General features: G+C 35.8%; 2 protein-coding genes across 3 annotated transcripts; one reads left to right on the top strand and one right to left on the bottom strand.

Annotated features, from left to right (window-relative positions):
- The first annotated feature begins 146 nt into the window (after positions 1-146).
- LOC111441890 (protein disulfide isomerase pTAC5, chloroplastic) lies at positions 147-4,025 on the top strand. The gene is made up of 6 exons (XM_023079115.1): positions 147-856; positions 1,331-1,426; positions 1,848-1,982; positions 2,931-3,177; positions 3,657-3,694; positions 3,790-4,025. The coding sequence occupies exons 1-6, from the start codon at positions 227-229 to the stop codon at positions 3,883-3,885; spliced, it is 1,242 nt and encodes a 413-aa protein (XP_022934883.1). The 5' UTR covers positions 147-226; the 3' UTR covers positions 3,886-4,025.
- Positions 4,026-5,146: 1,121 nt separating this feature from the next.
- Positions 5,147-19,973, bottom strand: LOC111442273 (glutathione reductase, cytosolic-like). 2 transcript variants are annotated; one of them, XM_023079600.1, is made up of 17 exons: positions 19,786-19,973; positions 19,089-19,253; positions 18,810-18,874; positions 18,629-18,698; positions 18,247-18,318; positions 17,247-17,450; positions 16,236-16,309; positions 16,075-16,158; positions 15,632-15,719; positions 15,449-15,530; positions 14,046-14,119; positions 7,221-7,328; positions 7,060-7,124; positions 6,610-6,723; positions 5,888-5,987; positions 5,743-5,796; positions 5,147-5,448 (listed from the first exon to the last, which is right to left on the bottom strand). In XM_023079600.1, the coding sequence occupies exons 2-17, from the start codon at positions 19,227-19,229 to the stop codon at positions 5,353-5,355; spliced, it is 1,491 nt and encodes a 496-aa protein (XP_022935368.1). In that variant the 5' UTR covers positions 19,230-19,253; positions 19,786-19,973; the 3' UTR covers positions 5,147-5,352. The 2 variants fall into 2 exon arrangements, with proteins under 2 accessions (XP_022935368.1, XP_022935376.1); XM_023079608.1 differs by having other exon boundaries at positions 19,089-19,217.
- Positions 19,974-21,803: the final 1,830 nt, after the last annotated feature.

Here is a 21,803-nt window from a genome sequence, read left to right as displayed (position 1 = left end):
TAAAAAATAAATGAATAAAAGATGGCTATGAGTATGAGGCTATGGCTCGGCTCGGCTGAGTCGGGATTTCCCGCCAGTTGATTCACGCAAAACGTGTGGTTTAAAATGCGCAGTCTGGGATTTGCTCGTCGGAAAAATATCTTCTTACAGTCACTTCTATTCCTTCGACGTTCCTCCATTTCTCCCCTTTCTTCCGCGCTCTCCTCAATCTCTCTGCTGCATTCCAATGTCTTCCTCCATTACTCTTCCTCTCCTCAATCCTTCTCTTCACCTCACACCTCACCGCTTCTTCCCTGTTTCTCTCTCAATCTTCTCATCTCCCAAGCTCTCATCTCGTTCTTTTGCCAATTCCTTCATCTGTCGTTCTCTGAATCCCGCTAGCAACGAACGCGAGGAGGTTCGATGGATTCGTGAGGAGCAGCGATGGATTCGCGAAGAGGAACGGTGGATTCGCGAAGAGCAGCGTTGGGCCAGAGAACGCGAGTCGCTTTTGCAGGAAATTGCCGAGCTTAAGCTTCAAATTCAGGCGTTAGAACGTCAACATTCTATGCAAGGAGGGACGGTTTCGGCGTCGGAGAGTATTGCGAATATTGCCGGCTTGTTACAGGTGTTGAAGGAGAAGAATCTGATTGCCGAAAGCGGAGCGTCGGTGAGTCGCATATTGTTGGATGAGAGCACTCGTGAAGAGGACGTGGAGATAGAGAAGAAAACAATTGTTGAAGAAGTGATAGAGAATAAGGCAATTATTGAAGAAGTTGTTAGGTTTTCCGATGAGATTAAAGCAGAGAAAGAGGTGAAGAATGAGAGAAAGTCCTTGAGAATTGGTTCGGAAGGAGCGGAAGTTCTTGCGATGCAGGTCTGCTCGTCATACGCATTTCTTCTATCAAATATTAGAAGGCGAGTTTTAAGTTTTGTGCCGCTTTTGTTCCTATGATTTTGTGTCTTCCATATAATTGGATCGAATTTCATAACCAAATGCAAGCATTGTGGCAGATCAATCTGCTTATGAACGCTGTGCACTTTAGATTAATTTTAAGATTAAAAAAAAAAAGATAATATAGATTGAAGCTGGAAAAAAAAAAAATACATGAATATTATTATATGTGATAAATAGGCCCGTGAATATAGTCGATTCGACTCTGCGGTTAATGTTGAGGAATTTGTTTGTTTTTTTTTTGAAATCTAGTCTAATTGAGTCTCTATCTCTTGCACTTTTCTTTTCTTTTTCCTTTTTTTTTATTCGAAATGCGAGTACTGTCTTCCTCATTTTAGGTAGTTAAGATGCTTTAATTTTAATTTTAGTATGAAGATCGTTGTACTAAAATGTCAGGAAGCATTGCTGAGGCTAGGATTTTACTCTGGCGAAGAAGACATGGAGTTTTCAAGTTTCTCCAGTGGAACTGAGCGTGCCGTTAAGACTTGGCAAGTAAGTTACTGGCATTGACATTAGCTCATTCTATGGCATCTATACGGATTCAGTGCACATTCTTTCAATTTGAAACATCCATCGATGCATGATCCAAATGTAAATTAGAGAGTTCACTATTAAGGACTAATCAATCTCTAATATTTTGTATATATTAAATATATACGAATTTAGTACACGTTCTTTCTATTTGAAACATCCATCGATGTATGATATAAATGTAAATCAGAGAGTTCAACATTAAGGACTAACATTTTGTATAAATTAAATATGAATATAGATATTAAAGATTTATAACTTATTTAGAAAGTGAAAAAACTTCGATTATTAATTTAAGCGTGTCCTTAAAATTTTTATTTCGATATCGATATCGACATCAATATTTCAATCTTTGCTTCCAACCTATACTTTTATTTGATAGGCCACCTCAGGTTTCCGTGAAGATGGTATAATGACTGCAGAACTCCTTGAGATTTTATACGGGGAGAAAATAACTGAGAGCGTTGGATCAAATGCCAAAACAGATGAAAAAGGGAACATTCCTACAGATCAAAAAGTATGTTTGAGAACTTTTTATTATGAATCTGTATTTGGTGTGTGCATGATAGCCTTCCTTGAATTGAAATATTTGGTGATTTCTGTACATTTACTTTATGGCAACGATGAAGAATATATGTGATACTCGAGAGTGCACAGTCGAGATTTTGACCTATTTCCTTCAGTAATCAATGTGTTGCTTAGGAACCTTAACAACCTTTTTATTAGTATGTCCACGATGTTCAGATGCGAGTTTCTGTATCTTTAGAACTCTAGGACACGGCCGTACAACTTATAGAGAACAGATCCTATTAGAGGGTGCATTGCCTGCTCCATTGGTATTAACAAATTTTTCTCATCCCACTCTTCTAGAATTCCATCGAGTAAACTGATCTCGTCTTGCACAAGCAAATGGCTGTCTGCTTGAACAAAAGTTGCAACGTTTTTAAGTATCGTTCTCTCATAGAATTTGTGTCAATCATCTTGTGCGTATTGCTTTTTGTTAGTTATGCTTTCAGTAAACTTGTATGCCATTTTTTTTTGTCATTTTGTCTTCTAAATGTTGCCAATTGTAGGATTACCGTTTGTCTGGCACTGAATATTTCTAACCATTGATCTTCTACTTCAACCTTTTCACCGTTAGAGATGAGTGTTCTGTTGGATGTGGCTCATTTTAAAAAGAGAGATCATTTTAAAGAGAGGAACCTTAAGCACTTAATATTTTTCTATTCTGTTTGTTGTTGTGTTGTGTAAAGAGCATACAGGTATTTACAATGGGGAGATACTAACAAATTTTCTAAACTTTTAGCGACTACTAACAATTCTCCTTGCGAAAAAGACTAACATTTTTCTAAACTTATTAAAGTCGACAACTATTAGACAATTATCCTAAAATTGATCTAAATTAATATTTTATTTTATTTTTGGTAATTCCTTATTAGCTCACATGTTTCTTCCCGTTTTGCAGGAAGGTGCTAATGCATCTGCTGTTGTTAACTCAATAACTGAAATATCAGAGATTGAGAGGACAGTAGTAAAAGAAGGCAGCGCAAGTTTTGATGTGTCCCAACAGCGAGTTTTTCTCCTAGGAGAGAACCGATGGGAAGACCCCGCACGACTTCTTAGTTCAAATGGAAAAGCTTCTGATGGCAAAACTAAGGACACATCTCCCAAGTGTCTGACTTGTCGTGGGGAGGGTCGTCTGTTATGCTCAGGTACACATCATATCGTTATGTTTATCTTAATTCAATAATATAATATCTACCCCAACTGTATCCTTAAGCTCTAAACAGACTTCAAAACTAAGGAAATTGTCTGTCATGTCCTAAATCACTTCGATTTTAAAATTAACACGTTGAAAATATTTTAGAAGTATAATCAAATGTTACAATCATTATTGGAAGAAAAAAAAAACTTTAATAATTCTCTTATTTTTATTTTTTTTATTAATGATTCTCTAAAATATCATTTTTAACTGTCATTTGGGGAAGTGATGCTTTTGAAATTTTATCCTTTTGTCAAGTCACTCTAATATGAGCATAATGGTTCGATGATAATTGACATTTAAATCTTTCTTTGAAGTCGAAGATTCAAATCCCCATATCCTACATCTCTTCGTAAATAAATATATTTGTTAAGTGATCGATATCTCTGCTCGGCTCTACTCGGTATATAACCAGTTTTGGTTTCTCAGAATGCGATGGATCTGGTGAGCCAAATGTTGAACCACAGGTAAAGCCACCCACCCCACTAATGCACCCATCTTTATCGCCTTCAGTTTAGTTTAGAAGTGGTGGTAACTCAGAAGAATGGATTGAATTATGCAGTTTCTGGAATGGGTGGATGAAGGAGCAAAATGTCCATACTGCGAAGGCCTAGGTTATACAATATGTGACGCATGCGAAGGGAAGACTGTGAAATAGGTATGACTTTTCACTCGTCCATTTTAAATAATGGCGCTGTTAATTTAATTCTTCACTTATTAACATCCCTATTCAATTTTGTTATATATATATTACTAATTCATAGACTAAAAATAAGATGATGATTCCGTTTGGGCAGATATGGGGTTTTAAAAGTAGAATATGATATATATATATATATATATATATATAGGTTAGCGCAAATATTGGGATCCGGATCCTTTGCTTACGTTGGGCCATTAGATAATTTAATTTAAAGATTAATAAATAGTTACATAAATAGTGGGGTCTTAAATTCGTACGGTACGTAAATACTAGAAGTTTTTGGTGAAGTTATAATACTAAGTTGCCCATCCTAAATGAACAATATTAGAAATAGTGATTTTGCATGAACTGATTTGTTTAGAAATATTGGTCTACTTTTTTACCCCTTCTTTTGGTCTAAAGTGATTGAATTAAATGTTTACATTAAAAATATAAAAAAAAAACACCAAATGCTAAACTTTCAAGAATTATTAAGGTTTCTTCGTTTTTCTTTACCTCTTTCAAATTTAGAAGATTAAATTAGAAATTCAAATCTTTTATATATATATAAATAAATAAATGCTAAACTTGTGAGAATTATTTTTTATTGGGGAGGTTTCTTCATTTTTCTTACCTTTTCAAAATTAGAAATTCGAATCTTTTTTATATATATAGCTAAACTTTCTAAAAATTAATTTTTATTGTTCATGTTTTCCTCATTTTTTTTTCTCTTTCAAAATTAGAAGATTAAATTAGAAATTCAAATCTTTTATATATATATACATATTCTTTGATTTACATTCCAATTTAGTCAGAAATTTGTAGTTATTTTCACTATTTTCACTATGGATCATGTAGTCTATCCATTTGTCTCGTAGCTAAATATTTTAGCATTAAATTTTAAAGATAATCAAATTTTTTGGTTAATAATTTTAAAAAATGAGCAGAATCTTTTTCATTCATTTATTTGATGACTATTTGATTTTTAGATTTTAAAAATTCCTCGCTTTTCATCAATTTTCTATACCAAGTTTAAGTTTTCTTCCCTAAACAAATATTTGAATTCTCAAACAAAAATAATGTCTTAAAAAAAAGTCTAAATTATTAGCCTTTTGCATAAATCAAAATCAAATCCACAAACAAAACCAAAGGGGTATGAAAGGGTCAAATTCATTAAATTTTCGCTAAATTGCAAATTGCAGAATCTATTAATTAAAAACACCCTTTTTATAAAATATAAAATAAAAATCCCCAAACCAATCTTACTGGGAAAAATAAAAGATACGAAAATCATCACAACCAAATGCACAATAACAAATCAGTAGAAAACTATGTCCCTGGGCCCACATGGAGGATGATTACCCACAATCAGGAAACTCAATGACACCGAAACAACAATATAAAATAAATAATAAAAATACAAATATATGTGTGGGAGTAGGCTTACAGATTTGTCTTCAATTTGCCACTCGCTTCAACTCGCCTAGTTACAGTTCGCATCGTCACAAACTCCTCTGCTGCAGATGGGTGTATTCCCACCTGTTCCAAGTAACCATCCCAAAAGCATTGAGTTTTTTTAAATCATTTTAACTGTTTCCAGTCTTAAAAATCACTTTTCAAACTGCTTCGAGTCTTATTAGGCATAATTGGTATTTATTATTCACTTAATTAATTCATTTCAAAGTACTTATTTATTTAACAATTAATTTAGTTCTTTTCCCTCTTTTCCATAAAATAAAAAAAAGAGAGGAAAATCTTTTAAAATCTCGAATTTGTAAGAATTCTAGAAGTGGTATTATCCTACAAAAGGCATAGGCGATGGATGAAACTTACAGTGCTGTCAAACTGTTGCTTGGTTGCTCCACATTTTAGAGCGACAGCGATTCCCTGAAATGAACCGAATCATATAAATGTTTTAAATCAACTTCAAATCTAACTACGAATAAAGAAATAAATAATTAATTAATTAAAAATGTACCTGCATAATTTCGGGAGCATCTGGTCCGCACATGGATGCGCCAAGGACCTTTTGTGTGTCAGCATCAACCACCAGTTTCATCACTGTCTTCTCTTGTCGTCTATATAACATAATCAGAATTGCAAATGCGCGTATATAAGTACAAATTGAGGCTGACGTCACCACAATAATCAATTTTGTTGAAGTAAGACAACAAAAAAAACCACTCTAGTTCCAATTATGGGTTTGAGTAAACCCAAATGAAAATTTTCTATAAATAAATAAAAAGTTTAACTTTTAACATCAAGCTTATATACACTGCTACTTCCTTCCAAATGTTTTTTTTTTTTAAAAAAAAAAAAAAGTGAAATTTTGAAAACTTTAAAAAATAGTTTTTAAAATTTTATTTAATGAGAAAAAAGGGTTTAGAACACGGTTTTAAGAAAAAGGTGAAAAGTTGACATAAAAAATATGAAAAAACAAATATAATTTTCAAAACCAGAAAATAAAAAACAAAAACGGGTTAACAAACTGGGCTTTAAGTAATTGATTTGGATTAATGTTTTGGAGGTCATTCTTGTAATCTAGTGTTCCTAGTGAGAAATTACATTGGAAACCTAACAAATTTAGGCCCAGATTTTTATATATTGAGATGAAAAAGAAGGTCAAAATGAAGGTTCTCCTCTCCAGTCCATAATCACCATAATATTAATGAAGTTTTGAAGTGAATTAGTTGTACGTACCCAGAGATTGTATTCTTCATTGGATTGAAGGAAGAAGTGAAAACCAGAATATCACCCTTTCCTCTTTGTATAGCTTCTTCTTCACTTAGGCCCACAACAGAGAGAGGAGGTATGCTGCAAATCGAGCAGAACAAATAACAATAAACAAATGATGTACTTACAACCATTCTAGTGAATTTTTCTAGTAAGAACAGATTATATTTTCTTTTTGTTAAGAATATCTTCTAGTTTAAACACTCTCGATTATCCTAAAATCACTCATTAATCTTACATTTGAAGTACAATTCTTTGAAAAGTACAGGTTTTTAAATTAATCCAATTCTTTGAAGCAATTTATTTCTTAAAAAAACTTTTGATCATCCTCAAATCACTTATTAATCTATACTAAACACACTTTAAATTATTGCCTTTTTAATAAATGGGTGCTTCTAAAAGAGAGCAATTTGTTACCAGAATACAGCATAGGGCACATGATTGTAGTCTGGTTTGGTAGGTTCACCACCAAAAACAGTGTTCTGCAAATAAATAGAAAAAGAAATATATGAATATGAATAATATGGCAAAGAGTTGTTAATAGATTAATGTTGGAAAGAATGTAATAGAATACATACTGCAAAGAATGATCCCTCCATTAAAGCCACGGGCGTAAGATTCATTCGGTTAGTAACATCTCCAACAGCCCATATACTAGGTACACTCGTGCGTGAATAATCATCCACCTGGACAAGGAAGCATTTCCTCTAAAAACGATTGAAACAGGACACACATATTCCTAACAGTGGCGCAATGTGTGAATTAAAAAGGCTAATCCCGCTACGCTGTGTTAGACGAACACGACTCTCCACAATGGTATGATATTGTCCACTTTGAGCATAAGCTCTCATGGCTTTGCTTTGGGATTCCCCAAAAGGCCTCATACCAATGGAGTTAGTATTCCTCACTTATAAACCCATGATCTTCCACTAAATTAACCAATGTGGGACACTCCCAATCCCAATAATCCTCAACACCTCCCCTCGAACAAAGCACACTATAAGCCTCCCCTGAGGCTTATGGAGCTCTCGAATAGCCTCCCCTTAATTGAGGCTCGACTCCTTTCTCTGGAGCCCTCGAACAAAGTACACCATTTGTTCGACATGTTAGTCACTTTTTGACTACACCTTCGAGGCTCGCCATTCTTTGTTCGATATTTGAGGATTCTATTGGCATGGTTAAGTTTAGGGCATGGCTCTGATACCATGTTAGACGAACACGACTCTCCACAATGGTATGATATTGTCCACTTTGAGCATAAGCTCTCATTGTTGAAATATCATCACTAGCCCAATAGAGTCAAGCCCAATAATTGTACTAGCCCAATAGAGTCAAGCCTAATTGTACGAGCCCAGTATATTTATTTTAGTAGAGATTTTAGGAGAAAGAGATGTAGATATTTTAGGAGAAAGATTCAATTTGTTAGGTCTAGATTCAAATCGGTTAGGTCTAGATTTAGATTGGTTAAATATAGATTGTTTACTCTTAGTATAAATACCCCCACCCTACCTAGGTTATTCATCCAAGAAATCTAAAAACAATAAAAAGCAGAAGTATTCTACAGAGTGTCTTGTATTCTCTTCTCGATTGGTCTTAATAAAGAGAGCGAGTGTTTCCCACAGTGAGTTGTGTTCAACATTTGGTATCAGAGCGAGGTTAGTGTAGGTTATCTGATCTCTTGGAATCCTTAGTATGCTCTGTGGTTGCAGCTCTGCCTGATCTTCCACATCAGAAACGATTTCTTGAGATTAGTGGTGAGTGAGTTTCTTTTGTGTCGTGAGAAGTCTGTGACTCTGCAAGTCTTGTGTCAAAAGAACTTGTTTGGTATTACTGAGGTATGGCCAACACGATGAGTGATTTCCAAATCGTTGGAGGAATTAAGAAACTCAACAACAACAACTACAACACGTGGGCAACATGCATGATGTCCTATTTACAAGGACAGGATCTTTGGGAGATCGTTGGCGGGTGTGAAACTACGCCGCCAGAGGAGGATTCTAACGACGCCTTGCGCAAATGGAGAATCAAAGCAGGCAAAGCAATGTTTGCCTTGAAGACCACCATCGGAGAAGAGATGTTAGAACATATTTGGGATGACAAGACACCGAAAGAAGCATGGGACACATTCGTGATGTTGTTCTCAAAGAAGAATGATACGAGGCTACAACTTCTGGAGAATGAGTTGTTGTCAATTTCACAACGTGATATGACGATTGCTCAGTACTTCCACAAGGTCAAATCGATCTGTCGGGAGATTACTGAACTAGACCCAAAGTCCGCCATTGTAGAATCTCGAATGAAGAGGATTATAATCCACGGATTGCGACCAGAATATCGAAGCTTCATTGCTGCTGTACAAGGATGGCCCACTCAACCATCACTGGTAGAGTTCGAAAATTTGTTAGCCAGCCAAGAAGCCATGGCTAAACAAATGGGAGGCTTCACATTGAAGGGTGAAGAAGCACTCTACACGAGTGAAAGTCAGAGCAATAATAGGCCGTCTACCAGACGTGGATACAATGGTGACAAAAGAAGAAGCCACCAAGGGATTGCACAACCTGAGAGAGCTCAGAAGAACGACAACAAGAGTTTTCAAAGAACGAGATTTGGTGGTATTTGCTATAACTGCGGGAAAAAGGGCCATATGTCTAGAGATTGTTGGTCCAGGAAAAAGTCCATTGAAAACAATGTGGCAATATCCAAAAAGAAGATAGAAGATGAATGGGATGCAGAGGTACTATGTCCCATAGAAGAAGACGAGCTAGCACTCATGGCGACAATGGAAGACCATATCAACTATGAGAATGACTGGATCGTTGATTCAGGATGTTCAAATCACATGACTGGCGATCAGAGAAAATTGCAAGACAAGAAAGAGTACAAAGGAAGTCGTATGGTACGTACAGCAAATAACACACAGTTATCAATTGCTCAAATCGGCAATACGACAATCATGCCTGGCAATAAGTCTGATACAGTGTCGCTACATAATGTTTATCATGTACCGGGTATAAAGAAGAACTTGTTGTCAGTGTCACAACTAACAACATCAGGAAGCTATGTCTTGTTTGGGCCAGAAGATGTAAAAGTTTATCAAGATGTTAAGATAATAGGAAAGCCGACGATAGAAGGACGAAGAGTGGAGTCTGTCTACGTTCTATCTGCAGAGTCTGCCTATGTTGACAAGACCCGGAAGAATGAGACGACAGATCTATGGCATGCAAGATTGGGACATATTAGCTACCATAAGTTGAAGCTGATTATGGAGAAATCTATGCTCAAAGGTCTACCACAACTGGAAGTCAAAACAGACGTTGTCTGCGCTGGATGTCAGTATGGTAAAGCTCATCAATTACCATACAAAGAGTCAAGTTTCAAAGCAAAGAAACCATTAGAGTTAGTTCACTCTGATTTGTTCGGCCCAGTCAAACAAGCATCGATCAGCGGAATGCGGTATATGGTGACATTTATTGACGACTACTCAAGATATGTGTGGATTTTCTTTATGAAAGAAAAGTCTGACACGTTCTCAAAGTTTCAAGAATTCAAGATGATGGTCGAAGGAGAAGTAGGAGCGAAGATTCGTTGTCTACGTTCAGACAATGGCGGAGAATACACGTCAGATGAGTTCGATCAATATTTACACGAGTGTGGGATACGACGTCAATTTACATGTGCCAACACGCCACAACAAAATGGTGTAGCAGAAAGAAAGAATCGACACCTTGCAGAAACCTGTCGAAGCATGTTACACGCAAAGAACGTTCCAGGAAGATTTTGGGCTGAAGCTATGCGAACTGCTGCCCATGTGATCAACAAGCTTCCTCAACCAAAGCTAGGGTTCGTCTCACCATTTGAGATACTATGGGATATGAAACCTACAATTAGTTACTTCCGAGTATTTGGCTGTGTTTGCTATGTATTTGTGCCTGACCATCTACGTAGCAAGTTTGACAAGAAAGCAGTCAAGTGTGTATTTGTTGGATACGACAATCAAAGAAAAGGATGGAGGTGCTGTGATCCAACAAGTGGAAAATACTATACATCAAGAGATGTAGTTTTTGATGAAGCATCTACATGGTGGTCCTCGGAGAAGAAAGTCTTATCAGATTCAAACATTGAAGAAATTCTACAACAGAAGCTGGGGGAGCAAACTACACAAATTCAATCAAATGTCGATGCATCTGAAAATCCAAGCGACATTGATATTGACAAGCAGGAGGTGACTCAATCAAGCGAATCTGATAAAAATGAAACAACACATCAACAACTTAGGCGATCAAATAGAATCCGAAGGCCAAATCCTAAGTATGCAAATGCAGCTATTGTAGAAGATAGAGTTTACGAACCAGAGACATATGAAGAAGCATCACAAAACTCGGTTTGGCAGAAAGCGATGGAGGAAGAAATTATAGCCTTGGAGCATAATCAAACTTGGGAACTAGTGCCAAGACTAGGAGATATCAAACCCGTCTCTTGCAAGTGGGTCTATAAAATAAAGCGTCGACCGGATGGATCAATCGAGAGATACAAGGCTCGACTCGTGGCTCGAGGATTTTCTCAACAATATGGACTAGATTATGATGAAACATTCAGTCCAGTGGCAAAGATTACTACCGTACGAGTTCTGCTAGCACTCGCAGCAAGTAAAGATTGGAAACTGTGGCAAATGGATGTGAAGAATGCCTTCTTGCACGGAGAGCTAGACAGGGAGATTTATATGAACCAACCAAAGGGATTTGAGAGTGCAGCTAATCCTAATTATGTATGCAAGCTTAGAAAAGCTCTTTATGGACTGAAACAAGCACCGAGAGCTTGGTATGGTAAGATTGCTGAATTTCTTACCCAAAGTGGTTATTCAGTTGCGCATGCAGACTCAAGCCTATTCATCAAAGAAAGAGAAGGAAATTTGACAATTGTGTTGGTCTACGTGGACGATTTGATTATCACCGGGGACGATGAAAGAGAAATTTATCAAACAAGAGAAAATTTATCAATACGCTTTCAGATGAAAGAGCTAGGAGAGCTTAAACACTTCTTAGGCCTAGAAGTTGATCGCACAGATGAAGGACTGTTTCTCTGCCAACAAAAGTATACCAGAGACATGCTTCAGAAGTTCAACATGTTAGAGTGCAAGCAAGTTTCAACACCGATGGAGATAAATGCCAAGATTTGTGCACATGAAGGCAAAGAGTTGAACGATGAAACAACGTACCGACAACTAGTAGGTAGTCTTATCTACCTAACTTTAACTCGACCTGATATCTCTTATGCAGTTGGGGTTATGAGTCGATACATGCAAAGTCCAAAGAAGCCTCATCTGGATGCAGCTCGACGGATCTTGAGATATATCAAAGGTACAATCGACTATGGTCTTTTGTACAAAAGAAGCAAAGACTGCAAGCTAGTTGGATACTGTGATGCTGACTATGCAGGAGACCACGATACTCGGAGGTCAACCACTGGGTATGTGTTCAAGTTTGGTTCGGGAACAATTTCTTGGTGTAGCAAGAGACAACCAACAGTATCATTATCAACTACAGAAGCAGAGTATAGAGCAGCGGCTGGAGCAGCCCAGGAAAGTACATGGCTAAAACTCTTGATGGAAGATTTGCACCAGAAAATTGACTATCCAATATCACTTCTTTGCGACAACCAATCTGCGATTCGCCTTGCAGAAAATCCAGTGTTTCATGCTAGAACAAAGCATGTGGAGGTGCACTACCATTTCATTAGAGAGAAGGTCCTAAAGGAAGAAATTGAGATGCAGCAGATCAAGACAGATGACCAAGTGGCAGACTTGTTTACAAAAGGGTTGAATACTAGCAAACATGAGAGCTTTCGCTGTCAGCTCAACATGATGCAGCGAATGAGGACTAGTGCTGAGGGGGAGTGTTGAAATATCATCACTAGCCCAATAGAGTCAAGCCCAATAATTGTACTAGCCCAATAGAGTCAAGCCTAATTGTACGAGCCCAGTATATTTATTTTAGTAGAGATTTTAGGAGAAAGAGATGTAGATATTTTAGGAGAAAGATTCAATTTGTTAGGTCTAGATTCAAATCGGTTAGGTCTAGATTTAGATTGGTTAAATATAGATTGTTTACTCTTAGTATAAATACCCCCACCCTACCTAGGTTATTCATCCAAGAAATCTAAAAACAATAAAAAGCAGAAGTATTCTACAGAGTGTCTTGTATTCTCTTCTCGATTGGTCTTAATAAAGAGAGCGAGTGTTTCCCACAGTGAGTTGTGTTCAACACGCTGTCCATCCAGTGGAGGAGAATTAAGCGAGTAACATATAGAATGAATAAAACTGAGATTCTAGAAAGAGTAATGGACTATGTAACCGCATAAGTCCACCCTAAAAGATATTGTCTTCTTTGGACTTTTCTTTTTGGACTTCTCCACAAGGTTTTAAAACGTGTATGTTAGGGAGAGGTTTCTACACCTTTACAAAGAATGTTTCGTTCTCCTCCCCAACCGATCTCACAGTCCCACCCTCCTTCGAGACTCAGCGTCCTCGCTAGCACTTGTTCCCTTCTCCAATTGATGTGGGACCCCCAATCCATCCCCCTTTGGGACCCAGCATCCTTACTGGCACACCGCCTTGTGTCCACCCTCCTTCGGGGCTTAGCCTCCTCGCTGGCACATCGCCCAGTATTTGGCTCTAATATCATTTGTAACAGCCCAAGTCCACCGTTAACAGATAGTGTCATCTTTGAGCTTTCCCTTCCAGACTTCCCCTCAAGATTTTAAAACGTATATGCTAGGAAGAGGTTTCCACAACTTTATAAAGAATGTTTCGTTCTCTAACTGACGTGGGATCTCACACGCTATATATAAACTTTCTATTGCTAAATCCATCAAAACTGACCAAAGCAGCTTTTGGTCGGGTGAAAGTGACTCGTTCCAATTATTTTCCACTCAAAGCCTCTATCTGCACAAATTAATGATGAGCTTGACACCATATTAGCAGATATAAATGTCCAACTCATATTGCAGCTTTTCTTTTTTCCATAATTACCACGTTTCACGCCTTGTAGCAGCACTCGTTCCACAAAATATTTCTAGGGAAACGAAGGTGACCGACAGCCTATAAATGAAAGCTTAGCTGCCCCACACAGAGTTTAGAGCAGAACAAACACATTACAATCTTTAAAAGTGAGATGTGATCTTTTTGAAAGAAATCGGAAAACAATGTGCATTTAATTTAGTGAAAACCCCAACTTTCATTGAGAATGAACGAAAGAAAGAAATCATAAGTATGATACTGAAAACGAAAACCAAAAACAAAACGAGCCAATAAAAAAAAACTAACTAAAAAGCTAAAAGAATGATAGATAACAAAAGAATGATACTAAAAACGATATGCAATAATAAAAGTCAAGATAGATAATCACCTTCACAGCACCATGTTCATCAACTTCGACACCAACTGCTTTCAAATTTAATCTTTTTGAATTAGGAGCACGACCTGTAACACAAACTTGTCACTTATCAACTTATTGTGCAAATAACAATGAAATACTTGAGAGAACAACTAAACATCAAATCATCACTATACAACCAGAAATTCGTCCTAAATTTCCATACAACAAACTTGGGGACTAATTTTGAGTTTAGATATTCACGCAGATGAAGTTATCGAATTGTAAACTAAAAAGGTAAAAAAATTTAATTGTGCAGTATTTGAGTCAACTTACTGACAACCTACAACACAAATACCAAACTCTATAACATATGGTGCTAGGTAAAATCATATGATATTCAATAGGAAACCAATATGGATAAAACCTACAACCTTAAAGCTTCTTGGGCTCACAACTCGACCATTTTACCACTAGATCACACCCATAATTGTCAAAACGAGCATCATTTCTCGAACGCATATTTATCTTTACAACATCTTTTTTTGCATAAGCAGAATATATAAGAGAGGATAAGACCTATTTGTTTTATTACTAAAGTTAAATTCATCAGATTCATGTCTAACTGCATATCATCAATAGGTATCCAAGCTAAAATTAGTATATTTTTTCATGCGTATATAAGATGTATTGTAGCTAAATATAATTTAATCTAAAGACATCACGTTAGAAATTATTAAATAACATAATTTTATTTTCAGTGCCTAATAAATATAAAGAATTAGCTTCAAAAGTTGTTTCTATTTTTTTAAAAAAATATATAGAGAATTAGCTCAAATATTTTATAGAGAATTAGCTCAAATATTTATCATAAGGTAATTATGACCTCATATCACCATATCTTTCCACCAAAAATAACCTCTAATGACTACAGCTCAATTAAGACCGTTTACTAGGGTGTTGTCATCACTCCGCTTCACCAATTGAATAATCTTCATTTATTCTCTCATCTGGTCAATGACTTAAAAGCCAATACTCCATAAATCTCCGTTCTCTGACTACCTTTCGATCTCCTTTTAGCCCCTATCTAAAACATCAATTAGGTTTGTTTAATCCGATTGTAGTACTTCAGTTCAGAGGCTGAACTGAAAACCTTATGGTGTCTGGTGCATCATCCTAAATTTTGATAAGCAGCATTTTAAAGCTTACAAGTAAAACTTCTCTTATTTCCTCAATTTATTTTCAAGTAATTTGAATCTCTCGAGTGAATCATTTGACACATTTTTATTTAGAATTCAGGACGATACATTTTAAGCCATTTGCCAATAAGTCTAGATTTTTCAATTCTTTCCCTCGCTGGTTCTACACAAACTGCACGGAAAACAAATAAATGCAATAAATTTTCAAGAGGTTATTAAACGTAAGAAGATAATTACCAGTTGCAAACAACACGACATCTGCTAACAACTCCTCACCATGATCCGTGATAACTTTTATGCCGTTCTCTGCTTTTATCAACTGAGATGACAGAAAATTGGGACCGGTATTATCAAAATGTTTAAATACATACAATGGAAACATTTGAAATAGGTTAAAAGAGGGAAAATCATGGAAAATACTTCTGTCAAATTTGTTCTTGGGTGCATATTAATTCCTCTGCCTTCCAGATTCCTTGCAACCACTGCTCTCATTTCATCATCAAAACCTCTGAAAAATAACGTTTTTAGTTATAACATCCACGAGCAGTAGTATAACATAATAAAAACACCAGCACATAGCAATCGATAATATCAGGATGCATACACACTGGGTCATATTTTTTTTATCTTTTTTCTTTTCTGTTATTATTATTTTTATTTTATTTTTTTGGACCTGTGATTTGAATGTCTTCGTTAACAAATGGTCCAGAAGAGTAAAGGGTCAGTGGCAATTAGAGTTGCAGAAGATATTAGCAACTATAGCACCGTATCATACAGTTTCTATAATCTGTATCCAGTATCAGGCAGTTTGATCCTTCGAAAATCATTGAAAGGATAAAAGAGCATAGGATAAGATATTATACCCCAGTGGAAGTTCCCTTCTGAAACATAGTTCAACCTTAGCACCCATACCATTCCAGATTGAAGCAAATTCAACAGCAATGTACCTAATAACAGAAAAAGACTTATGATCCTCAATCATGAAGCTCGAAGCAGATGTGCCAATAAAATATAGAGAACGCACCCTCCTCCAAGCACCACAACACGCTTAGGCAACTCCTCCAAACTCAAAGCCTCATCAGATGTTATCCCCAACTCCTAGAAATTTGCAAACATACAGTAAGAGGAGAATAATAAAAGTAAAGATTGGGCCTTTAGAATTGCATTAGATGAACCAAACATTTTCCAAAAGTAAGCCAAATAAAATGTACCAGACAAAAGAAGTGCATCAAGTCCTTAGAAATTTGACATGCTAAAGCAAAGACAACCATCATTCATGTCAATAAAATGTTCACACGATGATCTAAGTCCACAAAACTACTAGTTACAAAAGATGAAGCTAATCATGAAGAATTAATGACAAAGAAAAGGAATAAATTGAATTGTATATCCATACTCAAAGCTCCTCAATTGATAGCACAACGTTATTCAGCATCCATATTGAGCTGAGCCATTTTCTTACGGGGAGCTTTTGAGAACTTCAATTCATATTATGACTTCAAGACAAAGTTCAGCAAGAAGACTATCAAAAGTAGCACAATTTTTTTCAATTAGCATTACGATTCCATGTTTATGAACCCCTGGGTACACTGAAAGCGCATTTCATAACCTAAAACCACAATCATGTGAATATAGTAATGTCCAACAAAATCCCGGCACTTTACTGAATTCATTTCTTCAGAACTTTAAATCACTGTTTATGTGCGCAACTTTCTAACTTATGATCAACATGATCATGCAACTTCTCAATGCCCTCGAGACTTTTAGTATGTAATGTACATGAGAACACAAGGAAGCTTGGGACGAATCAAAGCCCAATCAGAACACAATTCCTCTGTGATTTCAAATAGAAAGCAGTAAGACCAATATAAAATATGTGAAAAAAAAATAAAAATAAAAAACATACAGAATTTCAGTTCTCCATAGGAATTAAAACTTCTTATAGTGAAGATATTGTTTTTTTGAAGAAAAAAAAATGTTGGCACAGATTAAAGGAAGAAAGAAGGAAAAAGAAGAAGAAGAAGAAGAATGCTACCTTCCCAGGAATATCAGGAATGACAGCTCTACTGCCAGTCGCAATCAGAATGTGCTTTGCTGAATAGCCTATTTTGGTACCATCAAGTTGTGTCACCTCAACTTCATGTGGACCAACAATCTTTCCCTCTCCTTCATACATTTTTACTCCCGAATTAGTCAGTAAACGCTTGTAAATTCCATTTAACCGTACTATCTCATCTGTCTACAATTCAAAAGATAACAAAAGTATATGCCTCAATATTAGACAAGAAAATCTGATATCAAATAAACAAAATTAAGGACATAATGACAATTCCTCGCTAATTCCTGGAAGTACTACTATGGATAACAAAAATGGTGCCATAAGAAATGATAAATTGGTCATATCTGAGAAGTGTATCTAAAACAACTAAATTTGACTTTCCAACATAGAATTTGACAATTTGGATTAAATGCTACATTCTCAAAACATCTTAAGAAATACGAAGATCAAATGCATAACTCCAACTCCTAGTTTTGCACGTTAGGATTAACCACTTTCTTCTATTTACCGACCAATAGGTTTCAAAAAGGAAAATTCAAAAAAGAGACATACTGAATTGGGTAAAAAACTACAGGCATGTAGGTGACAGAAGAAACAAGTCAGGAGCTATAATTACTTTCCTTGAACTAGGGAGGACTACTGCCCCTCTTCGCATCAGACTGCACTATTGGTGAATTTTCGCTAAAATCATGGAAAGAACTTAGAGTTTAATTGCAAACATATATTTAGTCTCACTGTATTAGAGCAGATTTACAGGATTCCTTGCCCTAACAGTGTGACACACAATTACCAGCAGAGTTATTTCAACCTTCGGAGAATCTCTTACACCTAGCTACAGCCCAACTTTTTATATAGTTATACCCAAGAAATCTAATCAAAATGAATTGTGTACTCCACAGAGAAATCAAGCTCTATAAAGTTAGTTCTGAAATTGATCAGAGGTAAAATGCAAAACATTAAAGTGTAAGAAACACACCTTCTTTTGCAAAAGCTTCTTCCAATCAAAATCCACTTTCTCATGCACATCCCAACCATAACTTCGAGCATCCTACACAGGATAAATACAGAACTTTTTTCACAATATTCATGTCCACAGAACAAAATTACTAATAACTTCAAAATGACTCTTTAAATGCACCCTACAATCATATCTCACTCTAAGAAATACTAAAGCTAGCATGCATGCTGGAGGCTGAGGATTCTAACGGTCAAATTCAAGTTAAAACCACCAGTGCTTCACGGTTGGGGGGAAGGTGTTCCAAAGTGAAAATATACCAATATTGCTGCTAAATGAAAACTAATGAACTCTGTTGCATTCTCGTAAAAATAAAAGTTAATAGACATTACATTCTACTAACCTGAAGCTCAGGACCAAAAGTTGCCCCATACATCAGAATCTTTTTGGGAACACAACCACGAATAACACACCTGAATTCCAGAATAAAAGATAAAATATGATAAAGAATGTTCAGTAACCTCTACATTAAATTTGTAAAAACAATTAAAAATAATAATTGAGAGCTTTGAAGGACAACTTACGTTCCGCCAATTCCTCCAATTACTTCTGAGCTGATTGGATCGAATGGAAGCTCACAGATGCCAACCTTCAAACATATTTTCAAATGTAATAAGCTAAATGTTAAGCAACCGATTCTTTGAAGAAAATACCAGATGAGAATAACAGTTGACAGAAAAAAACATAGGCTTAACGACATCAATGCTAAAATCTGTACAGATAGCTAGAAATAAATCATCAATATACATATGAAAAATAAAACAATTCAACCATCAAAATCTATTTAAGCCGATAAATGAAACCTTCGCTCCATGACTAGCTGAAAATCTACTAGCACGAACACCACCACTTCCTGCTCCAATAACGAATAAATCAAAGTCGTAGCGTTCCTCCGCTTCAGCCGGATGGCTCAGTTCCCCATCTATGAGCATCTTCCTCGACATAGCAAATGAATATTCGAGTTAAAACTGCGGTAAACAGAAATTCACCAAATAGACAAACAACAAACAATCAAACGATAGAGCTAAATGCATTTAGACGCAAGGAACTCGCAAACGACATGCCTTCAAATGAAGAACTAACGATTTGTTATTAGAGAAACAAAAGTCAAATTAAAATTCCTAATCCGCCGTCGCCACTAATCAGAAGTACATAAGAAAAATCAACAGTCAACCTGGCGAGTACATATAAAAATAGAAGAACCAAAGAAATTCACGAATCTTAGCTCATCCAAACGCTAGTAACACACAAGAACAGTCAATCGACGCATCAAACATTCAAACTCCATGCCTCAACAACCAAGATCTCTGACACTGACCATAAAACCTTCGGTATTAAAAGAAAATCAAACAAAAAACAAAGATCACCTAGCATTCACTTCTAAAGTTAAAACAAATAAGCAGGCAGCCAAAACCTCCAGTGACATATGTTTCTATCATTTTCCACTTCCACTTCCATCATTTTCTTAGCGAAGAAACAGTAAATAGCAACAGAATCTACCTCGATGAAGTTGATGGCTGCAAGAGGAGAAACTCTAGGGCTTCAACAGAGAAGCAAGGAGAAAACGACGGCTCGAAAGCTGAGCGATGATTGGCTGTATTTATATGTACCGAGCTGTGACTCAGTGAGAACGATGGAGACCGCGAAGAGGAAGAATCTGCCAAATGCCGTGCGGCTACCCGGCATCTTCGCTCCAGTTATTTTATATCCATCGGATGATGACGTGTCGCCGTTTTAACCGTCGCTTACTGGCGCCGTAAATCCAGTAATTTTTTGTCCGGATCACTTTTTCCAGCTTTTTTTCCCCTTAAATCTATTTTTCTATTTAATTTAAAAATTATTAAAAATGTCTAATAAAATTTTTATTTTTTTATTTTTTTTTGCTTGATAATATTCGGAATTTTTAATTTTACTTTATGCTTAATATAGCTATACAAAATAATTAAATATCTATAATTCTATAAATTTAATATTTAATCTATAGGTTAGTTTTAAAAAATTCATGACCAAAATCGAAATTAAAATGTTTAGAACGGGTAGGTGTTTATTAAGTTATGACATTTTTTTACGCAAACTCTTTATTCAATAATTAAAATTACGCTTTAATTTTAAGAGCAAAATACGAACATATCTTGTTAAAAATGTTTGATGAACACGACTCTCCACAATGGTATGATATTTTGTCCACCTTGAGCATAAACTCTCATGACTTTGCTTTGACTTCCCCAGAAGATATCATACTAATAAAGATAGTATTCATTGATTATAAACCCGTGATCATTCCCTAAATTAGTCGATGTGGGACTTTCATCATTCAACACCTCCTCTCGAACAAAGTACGCCTCCCCTTAATCGAGATATGACTCCTTTTTCTTTTGGAGTTCTTCGTTCGACATTTGAGGATTTACTATGGCACGACTAAGTTTAGGGCATGACTCTGATATCATGTTAGATGAACACGACTCTCCAGAGTGGTATGATATTGTCCACTTTGAGCATAAGCTCTCATGACTTTGCTTTGGCTTCCCTAAAAGACATCATACCAATAGAGATAGTATTCTTTTATTATAAACCTGTGATCATTCCCTAAATTACCTGACGTGGGACTTTCATCATCCAACACCTCATCTTGAACAAAGTACGTCTTCTCTTAATCGAGACTCGACTCCTTTTTCTTTTGGAGTTCTTCATTCGACATTTGAGGATTTACTATGGCACGACTAAGTTTAGGGCATGACTCTGATATCATGTTAGATGAACACGACTCTCTAGAGTGGTATGATATTGTCCACTTTGAGTATAAAGCTCTCATGGCTTTGCTTTGACCTTCCCCAAAAGACCTCGTACCAATAGAGATAGTATCCCTTGATTATAAACCCACGACGACTCCCTAAAATAGTCGACGTGGGACTTTCATCATCCAACAAAAAACACTTACTCGTTATAGTAAACTCGAACTTCAATTGCTTATTGATTAAGAAACCGAATCTTCAATTTCAAGAATAAAACACAATTATACTTAATTAAAAAGCATATACTTTAGATCGAGTTTCAATTACTTGTTGAATAAGGTATGAATTTAATGAAATGGTCCCATTACACTCATTTTTGCTCTCTTTGGCTATTGAAAGATTCCATCATTCAATGTGTTTGTTTTCCTTCTTAATTTGGAATCTATCTTTATTACTCTCCTTCTTATGTTCAACTACTTCTTTATTTTGTCTAATTTTTCAATTTCGAGTATAAATATTTTTTTAAGTGACCACTTATAGTTCAACTTAACTCGAACGAAAAGAAATGTTTTACTATGGAGTAAAAATATTATAATAATTTTTATTTAATTAATAAAATGAGTTAAGTAATTATGAAAAAATTATTACAAGTTTTTAATTTTCTTAGGTCGATAATCTCTAATATTTTTATTATAATTACAACGAGGATTGAATCTCTTCCATCCATAAAGCCTACTTATTAAATAGAATTACATGTATATTAAAAAAAAAAAGGGGGGGGGGGGG

The sequence above is a fragment of the Cucurbita moschata genome, unplaced genomic scaffold (genome assembly GCF_002738365.1).
Source record: "Cucurbita moschata cultivar Rifu unplaced genomic scaffold, Cmos_1.0 Cmo_Scf00001, whole genome shotgun sequence".
NCBI classification, from domain to species: Eukaryota; Viridiplantae; Streptophyta; class Magnoliopsida; order Cucurbitales; family Cucurbitaceae; genus Cucurbita; species Cucurbita moschata.
This window is presented reverse-complemented; position numbering and strand designations above follow the sequence as displayed.

Excerpts from the sequence above, each read along its gene's own strand:
- LOC111442273 (XM_023079600.1), bottom strand. The coding sequence starts at position 19,229 with ATGTCGAGGAAGATGCTCATAGATGGGGAACTGAGCCATCCGGCTGAA. Across the intron at positions 7,125-7,220 it reads TGGAGGGATCATTCTTTGCA|AACACTGTTTTTGGTGGTGA; the intron begins GTATGTATTCTA and ends ATTTATTTGCAG. Across the intron at positions 6,724-7,059 it reads GTGCCCTATGCTGTATTCTG|CATACCTCCTCTCTCTGTTG; the intron begins GTAACAAATTGC and ends CTCGATTTGCAG.
- LOC111441890 (XM_023079115.1), top strand. The coding sequence starts at position 227 with ATGTCTTCCTCCATTACTCTTCCTCTCCTCAATCCTTCTCTTCACCTC. Across the intron at positions 1,427-1,847 it reads GTGCCGTTAAGACTTGGCAA|GCCACCTCAGGTTTCCGTGA; the intron begins GTAAGTTACTGG and ends TTTATTTGATAG. Across the intron at positions 3,178-3,656 it reads GGGTCGTCTGTTATGCTCAG|AATGCGATGGATCTGGTGAG; the intron begins GTACACATCATA and ends TTGGTTTCTCAG.